Source organism: Equus przewalskii, chromosome 13 (genome assembly GCF_037783145.1).
Source record: "Equus przewalskii isolate Varuska chromosome 13, EquPr2, whole genome shotgun sequence".
Taxonomy (NCBI): Eukaryota; Metazoa; Chordata; class Mammalia; order Perissodactyla; family Equidae; genus Equus; species Equus przewalskii.
Genome location: NC_091843.1, coordinates 78291829 through 78312926, shown reverse-complemented (window position 1 = coordinate 78312926; position 21098 = coordinate 78291829). Strand labels below are relative to the sequence as shown.

Below are 21098 nucleotides of genomic sequence, written 5' to 3'. Positions count from 1 at the left end.
GTTTGCTCTCATTAATCTCTCCCCTATTCTCCATGAATAACTCAAACCCTGTCCTCTCATACCTCTAACCTCCCTTAAATTTCCAACCCTCCACTCAGTAGAGTATATCTACTTCACAGAGAAAATAAAAACACCATCAGATATGGATTCTCACTCGCCACCAACAAGTTCACAATCACTTGTGGCTGCACCTGTCTTTTTCTGCACCCTCTAGAAAAAACAGTGCATCTTCCAGATAAAGCAAATCCTTGCATCTGTGCTTCAGAGCTCAACCTCTCTGATTTTCAGGAACCTCAACTAATGAAGCACTTCCCTCCTTTATCTTCTTTAATCTCTGCTCTATTTAAATCCTTCCTGTCAGCACTGTAAGACCTGTCTCTTTGATCTTCTAAAAAATAATAATTTTCCCTTATTCTACAGCACTCCTCCTTCTTCATATTCACAGCCACTTTTCAAAAGACTTGCTCTCACTGTATCTATTTTCTTATATCCCCACACAGTTCCCATCTGACTTATGCTTCAGCCCATTCCATTGAAACCTCTACCATCAAGATCACTTCATCTTGCCAAATTGTCTTTCCTCATCTTAAATTCTCAGCAGTATCCCATAAGGTCTACCACATCCATTGCTTTACTCCCACTTTGATGATCAATTCTTCACAGCTCTCTTTGCTGGCTCGTCCTCTAATCAAGCAGTCCAAAAACAAGGTCGAATCCCTACCTCCAACCTAATACAAGTACATAAAAAATATTAAAATGTTTAAAAAGAAGCAGAATAGCATATTGGCTTAAGAGCATGGACTCTGAATCCAAACTGCCTCGGAGAGAATCTGCCATTTACTAGCTGTGTGACTTTGGACAGGTTATTTAAACATTCTATACCTCTATTTCCTCTTCCATAAAATGAAGCTAATAATTCAACCCACCTAATCAAGCTGTAGTTAGGAATTGTGTCTGGTACAGAGTAAGCAGTCAACATGTGTTAGTACTATTTGTTATCATTGTCATTTTTATCACTACTATTATAGGATAACATTTTTTTTTAATTTCAAGAATAGAGAAGGCCTTTCAAAAAATGACACCAGTCTCCTAAGTGATAAAAAAAGACTAAAAAATAACTTGAAAAAATTAAATTTCATTGATTTTAACAAATTGTTGGAGTGACTGTTCATCACTGTAACGAATGTACTACCGTGGCGTGGAACGCTGACAGCAGAGGAGGCTGTATGTGTGTGAGGACACAAGTATAAGGGAACTCTGTGCTTTCCAATTAATTCCGCTGTGAAACTAAAACTTTTAAAAAATGAATTTTATTAACAAAAAAATCAAATTTCTGCATAGAGAAACAATATAGACAATGTTGAAACACTAATTGGGAAAAAACATTTCCAACTCACATCACAAAGGGATATTTTACTTATTAGACATTATATAGAGAGAGAATTCTTATAGACCAATCAGCAAAAGACCAAAGGCCAAATTAAAAGAGAAGAACAAATATGTAGACACAGTTCTCCAAAAAAGGAAGTAAAATCGGCTCTTAGACAGGATTGTTGTCAAAATGTCTTCAAAACTCACCTCAACTATGGTTTTACTGTGGATATTTTAATGCCTTAAATTCTACCAACTGGGTTAAGGTTCAGATCACTTTTATATTCATCTACCATCAAAGGTTACATTATTCCTTTTTTGTTTCACATTTCCTATCACTTGAATTTACTATCCTATTTTCTGTGTAGTTTGTGATAGAAGTTCTGCAATCTCCATACAATGAACGCCATGACAAAGAACTCTTTCAGGCAGACCAAGGCCAAGAAATATATTAGCAAGTATGTCAGAAGGTTGGTCTATTTGAGATTATAGACTTAAAAGCAAAAGATAATTCTTTAGTCAGGGGAAGTTTTGTGGACAAAGTGAACCTCAAGCTAGCCTTAAAGAAATATGATAGTATCACAGAATCTTCAAGGTCATCTAGTACAATCTCTCACAAACATATGACAATTTATTAGAGTGTAAGCTCCTTAATAGCAGAAATCATATCTTACTACATCTAATAAATGCTACAGGTATTAAATGGCACTTCAGAAGGACTGATCTGGAAGATACATATGATGGAATGTGATGAACTGAGGAAGAGAGGCATTTTGCCGAATTCTCCCCTCTTACTCCCAATCAGTAAGCATAATGAGATACTGCTAACAGACTCACTATTGAAGATGTAAAGCACAGGAAGGTAAAAACTATTAAAAATTAGCAAACTATATTAACTAGAAATAGGAATATCAACTAGGTTTCTGCAATAATCCAGACCAGAAATAAAGAAGCTTTAAATTACGCTGTGGTCTCTGTACCCAGAAGAGAAATGGGTTCTAAAGATACTGCTGCAGTATTCCGAGACTGATGGAATATGGAGGGAAAGTATGAATTAGAGAGACCAAGCCTGAGAGAGGAAAGCACCATAGGAGAGCTGGCACATTCTCAGTGTTGTGGTTAATGTTTGACTGAAAACTGTTCAATGCGAAAGTGGAACCTCACTCCATTCTTTTACTTTACTATACCATTTCCGGCTTCTTAAATGAAGCTGAAATACTTTCTCAAACTTCATCTATATACTATGTTAAATATATTATTATATAATAGAAGTCTCCTTCCCACTTTCTAAGAGAAGTCAATAAATCTTTCCTAGAATGTTTCTATTGTTAGATGACTATTTATTACATGATATTGAAAGAAAATATATCACTTTTATCCCAATACAGTAATCTACCTAATCTTTTAGAGAGGTAATTTTTAAATTACGTGAAAAAATATTTCACCAAAGTTATTCCTTTTTACATAGGCTGAGGAAAGAGTCCTCGGAATATATTTTCAAAATTACAATCATTTTACAGAATTACAAATTATCAATTTAATACTATTAATACACTATTAATACTAAACAGATCAACTTTTGAGACATTACTATTCAATTGACTAATTACAGTGTATATGCCAGGGATTAACATATTAAAACAAAGTATTCGATTCATTAACTAAGAGATACTATTTGAAATTTAAAAACTAACCATTGTAATAACCTGACTTCACTGCCCAACTTAACGTCTACGTTCGTCTCAGTTTATACAAAAGCAGAATTTTTGAAATGTTTAATTTAAAAATCAAATTTCCTGAATATTTCACTACTTTTAATTAAAAGAGAATGCTTAAATAAATTTAACCATAAACAAACATAAATTTTACAAAACAAAACTGTTAAACTGGGCAGAGATGCAGTGAAGATACAAAGTCTATCATGGCTGAAGTCTCAAACACACAACCAGATGGGTCATTGACTCAAGTAGCCTTAATGGTTTTATTAAAGCTTCAAAACAATAACTTGACTAAAGAGATGGTCTCTGTCTAGATCCACTGCCCTTAGGCCCTGATTCTCTTGATAACTGGAACTGGGGAGAGTCATTTATGAAATAGCTCATAAGCACCCAAGAAAAGTAAAACACTGGAGCAACTTAGGTTTCAACCTTTCCACATCTATTAACCTGAGGCCATAAAGAGCAAGAAAAAGTTATTTGCTTTTAGTCTCTAGAAGAATGATCATTTCCATTTCTGTCAGTAATTGTTTCCGGGTAAGTTAAAAAAATTCTTACCAAGGAAAACTAAACAACTCTCCAAGAAATAAAATATATCAAATAGCAATATTTTATCTTGCTTGTCAATATTGGAAATAAAGCTCCTAAAACTTAAATATAAACATGGTTTAATTTTAAAATTCAAACTTGGACTACTGTGTCAACTTCAGTGGAGTTGACATTTTGTTTTGTTTCATTAAACTAGCTCTGCTGCTGATAAGCAGACTGAAACAAAGCACACATTGTTTACCATTAGAAGACATACCTACATATATAGTTGGGACTCAGACCACCTCAAATGGTTCGAAGTACCATCTCCCTGAATAAGTTAGAAGGGAGAAAAAGGAAGGAGGGTATTACCCAATGACTTGCCTATTTTTTGTTTCTGAGCTATTTACACGTTATTTTAGTGGTAGCTAGACATGCAGAGCCAGACTTCTTTGAGATAGTCAAATAATTTAAAGGTATAAACTTTGTTATTTCAACCTAGATTCACATAAAATTTAGAATTCATCCTTTGAACATTTAAACAAACTATCTCTGAACAATTTGCAAATGAGGAAATCAGGGTCCAAACAACCAAGATCATAGAACTATCCAGTTACACTCTTATCCAGAACCCAGACCTCTAATTTCCATCTAATGCTTTTTCCACTAAGTTGATTCAGTGCATTTGGTGAACATTTATTAAGAAACAGGGGCTGTCTGCTGGCGCAGCAGTTAAGTGCACACATTCTGCTTCTCAGCGGCCAGGGGTTCACCAGTTCAGATCCCGGGTGCGGACATGGCACCGCTTGGCAAAAGCCATGCTGTAGTAGGTGTCCCACATATAAATTAGAGGAAGATGGGCATGGATGTTGACTCAGGGCCAGTCTTCCTCAGCAAAAAGAGCAGGATTGGCAGTAGTTAGCTCAGGGCTAATCTTCCTCAAAGAAAAAAAGAAAAGAAACAAATTACACGTGCTGAGCATTGAGCCACTTGCATGCAATAGGGAGAAACAGCACAGTCCCTGCCATCAATGAACAGCCAATCCACTAGGGATGTAAATGAACCATTAAGAACACAGACAGATGTTTCTACAAGAACACAGCAAAAGGAGAGAGAGAAATTACTAGGGGCAAAAAGCTGTGAAAGGGCATTTTGGAAGGTAAAGCAGGAGTCAAGATCCAGCGGCCTCAGCTTGGTGGCCCATCAGTGATACCTTCTTCAAACGGGATGGTAGGAGGCCAAAACCAGATACTGAAGGGCAAAACCAGCAGGTTTAGAATTTAACCTGAAGGCAACAGGAAACCCATGAAAAGTAATCTGATCAGATCAGTATTTAAGAAAATCTCTCTGGATACATGTAAAGAATGGATGAGGGATAGCCCAGCAGCATTAAGACAGTTGTCCGGGCATGAGAAGAGGACCTGTACTAAAGGTAGTAGCAGTACTGCAGGAAGTAGGGGTGCAGCCTCTCTTACTTTGGTGATAAGAACTAGAGATCACTACACATTACGTGACAAATGAGTTAGGTTCTTGGTCAAACGACGTTAAAAATCACTCTAAATCCAAATTATGCCATATAGAAACTATTTATACCTATAAATAGAAACAGCAAATAAAAATTTAACTAACAAATACAGGCTGTCTGCCCAACATGCATCCAACATCTTGCTGGCTGTTATCAGGAACTTGGCAAAGGATTTTTGTGTTTCACTACTGTTATATGTCAAATACTTAGAGCAATGTTGTTTAGAATAGTTCAAGGCACTTAGTATTTGTTGAATGAATAAATGAATGAATGCCATTAATGCAAAAGTATCCGTCTTAACAAAACTTCAAATCCAAAATTATCATATTAGGTAAAAACAAATATATTGAGACAATATTGGGGCACAAAACTGCATAGTACTGGGGCCAGCCTCGTGGCTGAGTGGTTAAGTTAACGCGCTCTGCTTCAGTGGCCCAGGGTTTCGCGGGTTCGGATCCTGGGCGTGGACATGGCACCGCTCATCAGGCCACACTGAGGCGGCGTCCCACCTGCCACAACTAGAAGGACCCACAACTAAAATATACGACTATGTACTGGGGGCATTTGGGAAGAAAAAGCAGGAAAAAAAAATTGCACGGTACTATAAACAAAGGGTTATAAAAATTCAAAAAAGTGGGTATGAAAGCTTCATAGAGTAGATGAGACCTAAGATGGAAACCAAAATTACATAAATGGAAAAGCAAAGGGAAGGGAATTCCAGGGCAAATGACGAACGTGAACACAGCGTAACCACTGGACAGCGAAAAGCCTAGCTTAACCAAAGACGACTTTATAGTATACAGCAAAGAGTTGTGAGAAATAAGATGAAGACAGAATTTTAGACTGTTGAAAGTCTGTAAAACCAAGAGGACACATTTAGCTGAGGTGTTTAAAAAGTACCTTGGAAGACTTTTAAACAGGCATGAATAGGAGGATGAAATGATACAAGTAATATATAAAGAAAATTAGACAGCAATATATTGATCAATTAAAGAGAAAACCTACACTTGGTTGAAACTAGGAAAGAAAGAACAAAGATAAAAGTACATCAAAAGACAACCAATCAAACTTTGAGTGTGACTGAACATGAAGGAAAACAACTATAGAATAAGACTGAGGAATGTCTCAAAGCTTATTTCAGGATGTGCTCATTTGGGTGATTGGTAGAATCCTACAGCTACTGACAGGAACTTGTAGACTGAGGGAAGCTCAAGGTAGCGGACTAAAAGCCTTAGACAGGCCTCCCAAAGACAGCATCTTGGCTGCATCCTCAGCTTTTCAGAAAATGCAGAAAACATTATTTGCTGGTACAATCAATCTACACAAGACAGACTGGCAATAATCAGGTTTCTAAGAGTTTTATCAACTAATTTACAGCGAAACATAACTACCAAGTGCATCAGATGTTCAAGTTCACTAAGTGTTCCATTAAATTACTGTCTTAATGATACACCAGAACTCAAATGATAAGCACACTGCTTGGTGAGTAGTGATTTAGAGCAAAAGGCAGCACTGAGAGATATTTCATTCAGGCAGTGCTGAATGAAGTCTGAAGAAATATACAGAATAGTCCTCTAGAGTGTAAAGTACTCTCAATCCTAAATAGTTCTAGATAAATATGTTCAACTCTGGCTATTTAAACTATTTTTCTAAACTGATAAAACTACTTTCCAATTGATATATTCTTTCTTTAGACAAAAACCTATCTAAAAATTATTCTGTCTTTTGATATGTAAATACCATTGATTTGGCTACAATCTAGTCTACCTTAGGTCTTGGAACCAATTCATATCTAAGTTCAAGGTGAGAGGACAACTCATTTCTTCTATCCTGTGTTGATTTTATCAAACTCTTAAAGTGTTAACCGCCACCTACAAGTAATATGTGATAAGTGGTATGGTAGAGGTCAGTGCCAATGTTACTGGAGCACTCCAAGAAAGAGAGTAATTAAATCTACATGGGAGAACTGGGAAAGACTGGTTCACAGAGGTGACATCTGAACTAGTCTTACAAAGTTAAAAAAGGATCCCACTGTTAGACAGAAAAGGAAGAGAAGTTTAGATGATGGACCTATGTGTACAAAGAGAGTAAATGGCATGATCCAAAATAATGAACAGTTCCCCATGACCAGACTTTGGTATGGGCTGCACACAATGGACTTTTCTGCAGGTACTTAGAAATAAGTCTAGAATCTTAAGCCTGGAAGTAACCAAACCAAATATATTTTGAAAGGATCACACTGCCACTATAGTGGAAAAAATTAAGTAAAGGGGTAAAAGTAACTGGAATCAAAGAACTACATCAGAAATCTGTTGAAATAGTCCAACCAACAGCGTAAGAGCCTGAATTAAAACAAAACAGCTTCAAAAACAAGAGTAAAATCAAAAAGAATTAAGAAGATCTTTAGAAGGAAAAAAAGAATCAGGCATGAGATTAGTAATTATCTCTGCAAGAAAAGTATCAGCAGGTAAGGATAAAACTTAGGTGATTATGTAAAGATAAGATGGAAATAATGGGCATAATTATTCCTTGGAGAAACTAAGCAATAAGAGGAAAATCTGATGGTCACTAAAATGGCTCACATATGAAAATATGATTTTTATAAGTGGTAAAATGTACATGCTTTAGGCAAAAGGGAAGGAACCAATGTTAGGGGGGTGATAAATATTCTAGAAAGAAGTTAAATGTGGGAATTCAATCACTTAAGAATCAGAAATAGATGAGACCAAAGGCATTAAACTGAAGGTTAACTTTATGAGACCTCATCCCACTGAACTGAAGCACAAATAGGTATAGAGATGTATTAAATTAAAAAACTGAGCGGATAAAGTTTGAGAGACCTTGAAGAATAACCACACCAAGGTCAGGATCTTGTCAATGTGACTGAGAGGAGGGCTAGAACCTGAGAAGAAAGGTCTGAGGAACTGTGGGGATTGACAGATCAAAGCTGGATTGTTGAAAGATGATTACTTCCAATAAGTTCTTTAACAGGATTGAGGGCTGTCTAGATTTAATCCAGAAGATAAATTCTTCCATATAATGCCAAAGCAGGTCAAAGCAGCATAAAACAATCATGAATGGGCAAGGAGAATTCCTGCCCATAGAATACCTCTAGAATCCCAGGGTTGGTTATACGGCTATCCTGTCTTTATCCAGTTTTATAACATAGGTCGAGCCCTTACGAACACAGTAAACAGGCCTGAAAATAAGAAAAGGAGCCTTTGCTAAATAAATGAAATGAAAATAATAAAAGGTTTTGGTAAGAAAGCAGCTAAAATATTAGTAAGGCCATCTACTGAAATTTAATATAGATTTATTGATTGCATCATATGAAATCACAGATATTTAATTGCTTTGACCTACAAAATGGCAATTTCATATAGTCCTATGCATCACTTAACAATGGGGATACATTCTGAAAAATGTGTTAGGTTATTTTCATCGTCGTAAGAACATCAGAGTGTACTTACACAAACCTAGATGGTATAGCCTACTACACTCCTAGGTTATACGGTACTAATCTTATGGAAACACCATCAAATATGAGGCCCGTCATTGACCAAAATATCATTATGCAGCACATGACTGAAGTTCAAATTATAACTAGAAATAGAATTATATATACAAGAAGGTAAAATGAGAGAAAAGGAACTATAAAACACAATTATCAAAAACTATGATTTTAACTCAAGCACATAGGTTTTCAAATTTAATTGTTTGGTTGCCAGCATCAATGTTTTGCCACACAAAATACAAGAAAGTACTTTAAGGTCAAAAATCATAAACCCTCAATGAAATTCCCAGGTACCTCCTACATATCTTAATTAGACCTAAAACACAGTAGAATGCATGAATGTGATATAACTATATTCAAAAACAGCAGCTCTAGACTTTCTGCTGACAATGATGATATAAAGCTATTTCTAAGAATTTGATTAAATTTAAAAATAAACTTGAGAAGACATTTTCCTCAATATAAATTGATAAGGCAAAGTGGAAGACCAACAACAAAGAGAGGGCAAGGATAGATACTTTTTCACAGGAATAGAGGGCAGTCTAATTAAACATAATCATAAACCATTTTATTAGTGTTGAAATTAATAGTTGTTTATTTTAAAAGATAATTTTCCAGTTACAGTAGGCTGAATAAATTATGCAATATCTCATATATACCTCATATAAAGTAACACCATACAGTCCTTAAAATGATGAAGAATGAAATATTTTTAAACATGTTAACAAGTCTCTTTTTCTCTAGTCAAGCCATGCATAACAAACAAGAGGCTCCATGGAACAAGGCATCCCTAAATTCTGCCACTCTACTATATTTTCTGACATTATAGGAAATATCCTTACAGACCTATACTCAAAGAAGCTATTAGTCAAAACTAATACATTTACATTTAACCTTTACAAATCATCGTGTTCAGACTAATTCCTTACTCATTCCTCAACATTCACTTCCTCTATAAAATGTTCCTTGCTAAAAAATATATGCATAACTCCAAAACAGCCTTTATCATGCTCAATTGTGACCACCAATTTAGACGAATACCACCAATATTGTATTCACCTCATTGTTTCAGCCCCAACCCCAGTCCTAGGAAAGTGTCTAGCATGGCAGCCTTTCAATACAAGTTGAATATTTACCTTTTAGATGAAATAAAAGGATAAAGCATAAATTTACCCACTGTTCTTCACTACATTCAGGTTCCTACTATGTGTCAAACACTGAACTTCAGCATAAAGAAGAAAATTATTCACTTTAAGATCAAAAGACAATACATTGTGCTTTCTACATATCTCAGAGAAAGAGGTATATTTATTTTTACAAGATAATCCTCTCTATTTAATGTAATACGTATGTGTTACAAATACTTTCTTTTAAACAAACTAAAAATTACAACTTGGGTATTGCACTAATAAAGCTTCATTAAATAAATTTAAAATAAAAATTCCAGCTTAACTCTAAATTTTAAGGCATATACAAAAGCCAAGAGAATTTACTGTGCACTCCTAATGTTAACTATTAGAAAGATGCATTCATTGCGAATACTTTCATGTATTCAACAATTAAGCACACTAGGATCGCAGCAGTTCTGTCACTAACTAGCTACACAGCAATTAGACAAGCCTTCTCTGGGGCTCATTCCTTACCTGCAAAATGACAAGAGTTGGCAAATGATCTCCAAAATCTTAGAAGATCTCATTGTTGATGACTTCAATATTTTAATTATATACACAATAGATTGTTGGCATTCACATATTTACCATTTCTAAACCACCATCAAAGCCTGTGATGTGTAGTTATTGCTAATGAGAACAAATAATTATCCCTTCCTCATAAGGATTAAATGAGCCAACATTTACAGGAGAGCTGAAAGGAGATCATCGCTCCAAGTTAACATAAAGGAACACACCTAGCCCACTGCCCAGCATTCTCACCTCAATTAGGGGTTTGTGAGAATTTCTCTCAAGAGATTTGTGAATGCCAACAGTGCTACAATTTTTTTTTTAAATTTATCTCAGATACCTAGCCAATTCTCTCTTATTAAATGATTCATTTGCTTAAGATCTGAAAATATTTTTAGTGATTATTAAGAGAAAGAACTATGATGACCTTAAATACTTCTGGCATGAATGACTGAGAAACTCTCTATATCAAAATGAAGAATAAGCACTCAATAAATGTTAGTTGAAATCAAATTAGAAAATAGTTTTAGGGGCTGGCCCAGTGGCCGAGTGGTTAAGTTCGCGCGCTCCGCTGCAGGCGGTCCAGTGTTTCATTGGTTCGAATCCTGGGCGCGGACATGGCACTGCTCATCAAACGACGCTGAGGCAGCGTCCCACATGCCACAACTGGAAGGACCCACAACAAAGAATATACAACTATGTACCGGGGGGCTTTGGGGAGAAAAAGGAAAGAAATAAAATCTTTAAAAAAAAAAAAAAAAAAAGAAAATAGTTTTAGCCTTAACAAACTAACGTCTCAAAGTTAACTTACATTAAAATGAATGTTACCAAAGCTTTTTTCTTATCTGTCCCTCCTGATCAGAAAACATATTTTGTTGGCAATCAATTCTAATTCCAGTTATCCAGATTCTTCTCTACTTCCTTTTTTTGTCTTACTATTGAATTAGGAAAAGAATGGTATATTCAACATTAAACATCTGACCTAGTCAAACAATAAATGATACACTGAGGCTCCACTGTCCTAACGTCAATTAACCTAATAAGGAAAGGTAGGGGCAAGGCAGTAAACATAAATTTAAACAGAAGTAAAATCCTTCTAATAAGTTTAACTATTAAAAAAAAGCAAAACTTTTGAGGAAAAATATCATGGCTTCTCTTTTAAGCAAGACTGTATCCAGAAACAAATGATTCTAGTCGTGGAACACTTATACTCAAACACATATGCCCATAAACAACCAAGAATTGGAACCATTTTCTAATTGATCACTTATACTCATCATAAAAACGGCCAAAGTCTTCTGAAATGATAGAAATACTTAACATTCAAGTTAATGAAGTTTTGGTGCAGTAGAATCTTCTCACATGACTTTTTCTTTCAGGAAAACAAGCAGAAAACTATGGCATTGCGTTTTTCATGTGGATCATTGCATTTGGGCAAACAGTGGCAGGCAACAGGTAAAAGATAACAAAAATCAGCTGAGCACTGTGTAAAGGGCAGACTTAGATAACTATAAAAAAAATAAGCAGTTCAGATTAATATTTCAAAAGCCTTCTATTACTTATCACAAAAACAAAAGTATTAAGCTTATTTAAAAAAGAAAACAGCCATAGGCTTATAGTGCCTTATTCATGACATTAAGCAATGGCAATCTATAACCATGTATTTATAACATGGAGCAGAACAGCTTGTTGAAGTACCTTCTTCATAAGTAATTCCCACTGGTGGAGAAACATCTCCTTTTCTCTCTCCAATGCCCCTTAGTATTTCCATCTCATCTTTTCTTCACAGTCCAGACCTCTCTACTTCCAAGAATTTATTGCAAGGACTCATCATCATCTAGAGCACCTACATCTTCCCTAAGGGATCTTTATGATCAATAAATAGTTAACAGTCAGCTGGAAGTAACATGGGAAGATGACTTTTAAAAATCTCCTAGCAATTGAACATCACTAATCATCAGGGAAATGCAAATCAAAACTACACTGAGATATCACCTTACACCTGTTAGAATGGCTATAATCACCAAGACAAAAAATAACAAATGTTGGAGAGGATGTAGAGAAAAGGCAACTCTCACCTACTGCTGGTGGAATGCAAACTGATGCAGCCACTATGGAAAATAGTATGGAGATTTCTCAAAAAGTTAAAAATTGAAATACCATATGACCCAGCTATTCCACTACTGGGTATTTATCCAAAGAACTTGAAATCAACAATTCAAAGAGACTTATGCACCCCTATGTTCACTGCAGCATTATTCACAATAGCCAAGATGTGGAAGCAACCCAAGTACCCACTGACTGATGAATGGATAAAGATGTGGTATATATACAATGGAATTCTACTCAACCATAAAAAAGACAAAATTGTCCCATTCACAACAACATGGATGGAACTTGAGGGTATTATGTTAAGCGAGATAAGCCAGACAGAGAAAGACAAACACCACATGATTTCACTCATATGTGGAAGATAAACAAATACATGGACAAAGAGATCAGACTAATGGTTACCAGAGAGGAAGGAGGTTGGGGGGTGGGTATAAGGGGTAAAGGGGTGCATTTATATGGTGATGGACAAATAACAATGCACAACTGAAATTTCACAATGTTATAAACTATTATGATCTCAATAAAAATTTTTAAAAATCTCCTGGCAGTAAAAATCTATACAGTGTATGCTGAATGTATGGAAGGGAAGGGAAGGTACTCCACACGACTATATTCTTCTTTGCAACTCAGGGAGAAAACAAAGTTGTAGTTGTAAACAATAGGTAGTCCAAGCAAAAGGAAAAGGAACAAGTCAATCCTTAGAGGCCTCAGGAAAAGAAACGGGCTAACTGTGAGACAGCTTGGAACAAGTATGACACACTAAATGCTTACACTGATAAGGAATTCCAATTGACCACAGCTCCTCATCCCCAGTTCTCTAACTGCTCCTCACCTTATCGGTGTTACCAAAAGTCCATCCCCAGGCCTAAGAGAAATTAATGTTTTAGGGTGAAGGTCTGCCTTAACTGGATGCTGTTGAAATGGAAGGAATATGAAGGAATCTTTATTGTGACTTACTGCCAACAATGTCAGATGCGCTTGGCACCTGAGTTAGAAAGGCCTGTCATTAGTGCTACGCCTAACAGTAATAATTAATCTCTCTAACATTATATGAGCTATAATATTAGTATTATAGTATACTTATATTAGTATATATCTACTGTATACTGTATATATATACTGATATTAGTATATATCATTAGTATTACAGTCCCTGGGTCAGGAAGGACTTCCTAGAAATACAATCACCAATTATATTATTTCCATAGGAAAATCTTTTTGAAATTCAATCCTTTCATAAGTTGAAACTGACCAAAGATAAATAATAAGACTGACCATAGTACAGTGGCCAAACAGCCTGGGTTGAAGTCAAATTCCACAAACCACTACTTGTATGATTTTGGACAAGTTTCTTTAATCTCACTATGCCTCCATTTCTAATTTGTAAAACAGATGTTACAGAAAAAGTAAGTAAAAAAAGTTAGGAGGTTAAAAAAAACCCCAAGATTTAACTACTCCAAAAAGATTTAAATGACTTAATATGAGTAGATAAATAACTGCTAAGTAAATGTAGCCATTATTGTTATTGAGGAAAAGTGAAATTCAAATTCTTATCCATCTGATATACTTCTGTTTACCCTTAAAGACCTAGTTCAGCCAATCCTTTCTGAAACTCTTCCTGAACACTATACAAACTAAATATTCTCTCCTTTGTCTTCTCAGTGTATATTCAACTATTCAACTAAATGTACATTCACAATATTCACAAATTCACATATTCAGAATCATAGAACCTTGAGTTAAACTACAGAGGTCATCTACTTCTAGTTCAAGCAGACTTTCAAAGTTACATATTTATTGTACCTTTCCCAAAGTTATCTGTAAGGATATCTGTGTATGAGCATATTGGTTTTCATATCTAAAGATTTTTAAAAAATAAACAAAACATTATAATCAGACATTAAGATCCTGAGTCTCAACACCAAAGTATCAAAAGCTGAAATTCTTTCAGGTTCTTCTAAATCTTTCATTTATGGCCAAAACACAAAAGATATTCAACCTACTTTAACAACAGAATTACTAAGTCTGTTTTATATAAGTAAAAGATATGGATGTAAAATTAGGATATTTTGAGTGAATGAGTTGTAGTCTCTCAAGAACTGCAATAACTAAAAAGACTAAAAGTATGTGGCACAAAAACAATCTATTAAATAAAATATAGTATCACCTACTACTCTAGGGTTTTTTTAAAAAAAGAAAAATTTGTATTATCTTCTTGTTCACTGTTTGGAAAAATTATATAACTTTATTGAAAGACTTATATAGATAAAAACAACATGAGCTTTGTGCCTAACACTACAATAATTTTTTAGGGTGTAGTTCATAAATATGTACTTATCGGCGCCAGACATATAGGCTGAATATATATATGAATTCTAATATCACCTCCTCATTGAGGCTTTCCCTGAATGCCGTATCTAAAATAACCACCCCAATCATTTTCTATCCCTTACTCAACTTTATTTTTCTTTGTTGCATTTACCATGACTAATATATATTATGTCTCATTTGATTATGATTAGACTCTCCCAATAAAACATAAGCTCCATAAAGGAAAGATTGTCTCTGTTTTATAAAAAGTTATATCCTTGTTGTCAAGAACAGTATCTGATCTACAGATGGTGCTTAATAAAAACGAATGAATGAGTGACAAATGCTTTTGAGATAACAGCATGACTTTTAAATGTTTGGTAAAGCAAAAGGTACAATCATTTCAACCAAAACTGAGAGAAGGTTCATTTCACCAGAACTTTAAAGACTATATTTTACTGCAATTCAAGGGTATACAGAAGGAGTAGGAGGGCAATTTACAGACAAGTTTGTTTCCTCAAAGTTCCTGTGGGGTAAGCTGTGTTCATTCTTGACTTAGTAACATGGCACAACAGTAAGAAAATAATAAGTTCTCTCATAAATGAACACTTTAGAATATCTTCTGATTTTCTAAAATCAAATGAATTTGCTCTAAGCTTTTATTTCAGAGCAAACAAAAGAACTAAATTATTTTGAAAAGTGAGCCAAAGCCCAAAGTATAAACAACTCTTAAAAATCAACCTCAAATCAACCAAATGCTAAGCAAGAGAACAAGTCTCTACTATTATTTGAACTAAGCCTCTTTAGGAAAGAAGTAATGAAGGAGAGAAGCCAAAGGAAAAGTCACAGAACTGAGAAGAAGCTCACATCTCTGCCACCATGTGGTTAACTAAGAAATCTGACCAGATTCCATTCTTCAAGCTACACATGTCCATTCACCAAGATAGACCACATTCTGGGCCATAAAAACACCTTAACAAATTTAAAAGAATAGAAATTATACAATGTCTGCCCTCAGATCACAATGGAATTAAACTAGAAATCAATAACAGAAAGATAACTGGAAAATCCCAAAATATGTGGAGATTAAACTCATTTCTGAATAACACATGGGTCAGAGAAAATCTCAAGAGATATTAAACATATTTTGAACCAAATGAAAATGAAAACACAACTTATCAAAATTTATAGGATGCAGCAAAAGCAGTGCTTAGAGGGAAATTTATAGCATTTAATGCACATATATATATATATATATATATATATAGTCATGTGCTGCATAATGATGTTTCAGTCAATGACAAATTGCATATATGGTCCCATAACATTAGTATCATATAGCCTAGGTGTGTAGTAGGCTATACCATCTAGGTTTGTGGAAGTACAGTCTATGATGTTCACACAATGACAAAATGGCCTAATGATGCATTTCTCAGAAAGTATCCCTGTAGTTAAGCAACATATGACTGTATTACAAAAGAAGATCTAAAATCAAGCACCTAAGGTTACACCTTAGGAAAACAGAAAAAGAGTGAATTAAATCCCAAGTAAGCAGAAGAAAAGAAATAATAAGAATTAGAACATAAATAAATGAACTTGAAAACAGGAAACCAATAGAGAAAAATCAATGAAATCAAAAACTGGTTCTTTGAAAAGATCGAATAAAATTAATAAGCCTCTAACCAGGTTAAGTAAGAAAAAAAGAGAGGACACAAATTAGTAATATCAGAAATGAAAGGGGGGACATCACTACAGATCCCATGGACATTAAAAAGCTAATAAAGGAATACCATGTTATGCCCACAAATTTCATAACCTAGATGAAACGGACCAATTCCTTGAAAGACAGAATTTGCCAAAACTGACACAAGAAACAGACAATCTGAATAGGCCTATATTTATTAAAGAAATTGAATCAACAATTAATAACCTTCCAAAACAGAAAGCACCAGGCCCAGATGGGTTCACTGGTGAATTCTACCAAAAATTTAAGGAAGAAATTATACCAATTCTCTACAATCTCTTTCAGAAGATAGAAACAGAGGGAATACTTCCTAACTCATTCTATGAGGCCAGCATTACCTTGTTACAAAACCAGGCAAAGACATTACAAGAAAAGAAAACTACAGACCAATATCTCTCATGAACACAGATGCAAAAATCCTAAACAAAATATTAGCAAATCAAATCCAACAATGCATAAAAAGAATTATACACCACAACCAAGTGGGATTTATTCCAGGCATAGGAGGCTAGTTCAACATTCAAAAATCAATTAAAGTAACCCACAAATTAAAGTAACCAACAAATCTCCAATATCCCTATCAAAGTCTCTAATGTCTGCATTAGAGTTGTCTCAAAGCATGGTTTAAGGACCACCAGTTTCAGACTGAACTGTAAAACTCATTAAAAATAAGATTCTGAAACTCCATCCCCCAATAATGGGGCCCAGATAAGCATTTTTAGCAAGCATCACAAGCAAATCCTATGCAAACTCAAGTTTGAGAACTAGTGTCCTAACTCACTTTTCAAAACTCAGTTGAAATCGGGGGCTGGCCCCGTGGCCGAGTGGTTAGGTTCGCACGCTCCGCTGCAGGCGGCCCAGTGTTTCGTTGGTTCGAATCCTGGGCGCGGACATGGCACTGCTCATCAAACCACGCTGAGGCAGCGTCCCACATGCCACAACTAGAAGGACCCACAACAAAGAATATACAACTATGTACTGGGGGGGCTTTGGGGAGAAAAAGGAAAAAATAAAATCTTCAAAAAAAAAAAAAAAAAACTCAGTTGAAATCACCTACTACATGGCCTCCTCCCCCCAGTTAGAATTAATTTCTTTCCTCTGTACTCTTTGAGGGCATAACACATATTTCTCTCATAACATTTACCACATCCTCTTCCTAACACCTCTCTCTACCTGCCAAAAAGAAAACTTTCTCATTAATTCTGATTGACTAAGGCAGAGGTTTACAACCTTTTTTCCCAACAGACCATAGCTCGATACCAGCAGTAAAAGTTACCACAGGACGGTACATAGATAAAACAAACCATGAAATATCTACAATTCCAGGAGCTAGCTCCAATCTACTTTTCTCCCACACATCAGCCTAAATGGTGGCAATAGCTATTTGATTGAAGAGTTGATCTGTAATTTTCAAAAAAGAAAAGTACAACAGAACAAATAGTTTTATTCCTTCAGTAAATTTTCTATGGACTGTCCATTTTCACAAGAACATGAAAGGAAAAAAAAGGAGTGAATACTCAATACTTTTAGTCTGGATCATAATCCTATTGTCATTGCTCACAACAGGAGGAATTTATTACATGCACAGGCATGTATTGAGTTTTGATCTACATAATGTATCGGACAATAAGAGAAGAGAATGAATTTATATTGATTAAAACAAAAATAAAATCAAGGTGTCCCAAGGTTCTGCTTTCCATTCTGACATAGTATTTAAGATAGTAGCGCAATACCTGGACAAACATATGGACAAAAATTCCAAGTACTACCTACATAATGTATAAAAAGTGAAAAGGAGAATGATAAAAGAAATCAAAATGGCAAAGAAAAAAAGAGTAGAAATCAGACTAAATTTTATTTAATCAGAAACATAGTTATCCTGAAAAAAGTCCTAAATGAAGTCATAGAATCATAAATAAAAGAGTTAGAAGGTGTTTTAATCCCCACCAAGTCTCACCTCTCTTATCTAGGAAGAAACTGAAACTCTTATCTAAGTTGAGTGATTCTGCCAAATTCATACACCTAATAATGGCAGAATCTGGGTCTTCTGAGTTCAAGTATTGCACTCTTTTCATTATATCATTAGGCGTAAGCCCTGCAAAAGTTCTCAATTCAACCAAGCTGAATCCTAAATAAATTTAACCCTTGTTCATTTTGTTTAATGGCTAAATTCTTTCTTTTGAAGGATTCCAAGCATTGACCACACTTGCACATACAAACATTATCAATTTCACAGCTGGGAAATTTAAAGCAGAGTTAATTAACTCAGAAATATAGGCAATACCAGAATGGAGAGCGTCAACTACCTAGCTCCTGGTGGCATTCTCTAGGTGACATTCTCTTAAGTGACATTTTGAGAAACAGCATGAGTTTGTTTACCTTGGCTTAAAACAAAACTACCTTTTTTGAGCTGGCAGGGGGAGAGTTCTACTTTTAGTATTACAGAATACTGGGAATAAGTTCACATTCAACTTCTCTGTGACTATTATAAACTTAAGGATTTTAATTACACTCTATCTTCAATTTTTCAGACCAAGATGTCAAAGACTGAACTTAAGTCTAAGAAGTAGCAATCTGAGTTTTAGTTCAGATTATGCCAAACTATTGTTACCTTAGTAAATCACTGCCTATTTCTAGACCTCAGATTCTTCCTTCTGTAAAATTAGGGGTTCCGGGGTGGTTACGCTAATTATTAACTTTGGTTTCTTCTTGTTCTACTGTTCCCTATCTTTGTCTAATTTCATTGATACAGATGGGGAAGAAAAAAAAAACTCTTAATGAATACAAACTGTATTATTCACTGAGGTTTAAAAACACACACACACAGTGCCCAAAAGAGTCATAGGTTAGCTGGCAGAGAACACGAGGAACCACATTATTTGTAAGTTCTTTTGTTTCACATTCAGTGAAGTTTCTAAAAGTCATTCAAAAGTCAGTCATCATACACAATAGCTGAACGATGTCAACACTTGGTCCTGAAAAAGCATGGCAAACTGTGGCTAAATTCCAAGACAGAATCCCCTTCAGATAAGGATTTGAAATCTTTTAGACAAGTAACTGACAATGTTGAACTTTACAGGACCCCTGTGATCTCAGAAAACAGCAAAGGTTAAGAAATCCCTCCACCCCTAGCCTTCTGTGTTCTCGAAACTGCTTATTCCAAGGACCTGCCTGTCCCCATAGGACTTAGGTAAGACTCGTGGATGCTCCCCTTATTTACCTATGACAAGGCCAGACAAAGAGCTTGGAAATTCTCATTCTTTGCTTGTCCCCATAGATCAATTGGAACAAAATGTTTGTACCCCAGCTCTGGTTAAGATCCTCTTCCCTAGGTCCCTGAACTTTGGCGCACCTTCAGTTTGAAACAAGATACAACTCCTCCTTAACAATTCCCTATTACATTCTCCCTACTGCAATAGCCCCTTTCTTCACGCCCTTGCAATACTCCTTTCGAATAAAGTCTCCCCTTACTAAATCCAGATTTTTTAATTTGACACTCTTTCCAATTCCAAAAGGGTTGAGCATGAAAGACAAACTGACTTTGCCGTTTCTTAAAGTGACAAGTGTTGATCCTCCACAAGAAGGGGATCTGCTGTGTCCATCTGGAAAGGCTAAAGGCACCCTAAGGCCTGAAATTCTTGGCCACTGCCTTGCAGCTGAGAAGGAGGGAAGGGAGATGATCAATCGGGCAAGGTCAACTCTGGGACCACCTGGCGCCACGCGCCGTACACAGTGAATGGGCTACGAACATTGTGGCTACCTACTCCGTACTCCTGTACAGATCTTGCGGTTGGGCAGGACAGGTGCTGCTTCCTCAGGGGCCCAGGCGCTCCAGCTCTCTGGGGCAGGTGGTGGGTGGGTCCTGCCCCGCGGCTCATCTCATTGCTCCCGCCCGCTCCATCCCCAGCTGGGCAGCCGACCGGCTCCCTTCACAGGACTGACCTCCCGGCTCCTTCCTCCCCACTGTTGTTACTCCAGCCCTCACACAAGGACTCACCATGGCACCAAAGACAGGTCGTGAACCAGACGCCTTGGAGTCGCCGGGACCTTCCCGGACGTCCCCTCCCCACCCTGCAGCCGGGAACCTCTCGACACCGCGAGGGAGAGGGTCTTCCGGCTCTGCCGGAAGTTCTTCTCGCGCGGGACAGGAAGTCCCGCCCCTCTCCTGAGCGCTGGCGACCCCACGCCACGCAGAGGTGAGGATACGCAGGACGTCCTCTACGGCCACTTCCGTGGATCTAGGTTAGAGGCGGGGGGTGGTGCTGACCTTGAGAGCGCGTCGGGGAGGCGCAGGCGCAGCCCAGGTAGGTGGGCGGGCGGCGCGCAGTTGCGGCGCGTGCCGGGATCCTGAGGTAGGCGTGTGGTCTGGGTCGGAGAGCTTCCTCGCCCTGGAGGTGGTGGAGGTGCAGGTTGGTAAGCGAGGTGGGGGCCGACTCCAGACGCGGCGGATTTAGTTGGGGGTTTTGGAAAACCACAGTGAGGCCGGGCTCGTGCTGAGACCACATCGGAATTGACTCAGCTCAGGACGCCCTTTCTCCCTTTGCCTTCTCGTTTCCCCGGCTCTCACTTGTTGGAGACTTTGCAGATCTCCACAGACCCG

The 21098-nt window shown here is 36.6% G+C and overlaps 1 protein-coding gene and 1 long non-coding RNA gene across 7 annotated transcripts in view; one reads left to right on the top strand and one right to left on the bottom strand.

Annotated features, from left to right (window-relative positions):
* Nucleotides 1-20654, bottom strand: part of TMEM161B (transmembrane protein 161B) — a 68664-nt gene extending 48010 nt beyond the window's left edge. Inside the window, exon 1 of one of the 3 annotated variants that reach the window (XM_070569754.1) lies at nucleotides 20496-20654. In XM_070569754.1, the coding sequence (XP_070425855.1) occupies nucleotides 20496-20498 (3 nt within the window). In that variant the 5' untranslated portion in view covers nucleotides 20499-20654. The remainder of the gene's footprint in view (nucleotides 1-20495) is intronic. The other 2 variants (XM_008512646.2, XM_070569753.1) reach the window with 2 other exon arrangements.
* A 13-nt stretch (nucleotides 20655-20667) lies between these two features.
* LOC103546864 (uncharacterized) overlaps nucleotides 20668-21098 on the top strand; it is a 52572-nt gene continuing 52141 nt past the window's right edge. For 3 of the 4 annotated variants that reach the window (XR_011525290.1, XR_011525292.1, XR_543860.2), the window contains exon 1: nucleotides 20668-20802. This is a non-coding gene — a long non-coding RNA (uncharacterized lncRNA). The remainder of the gene's footprint in view (nucleotides 20803-21098) is intronic. The other variant, XR_011525291.1, reaches the window with a different exon arrangement.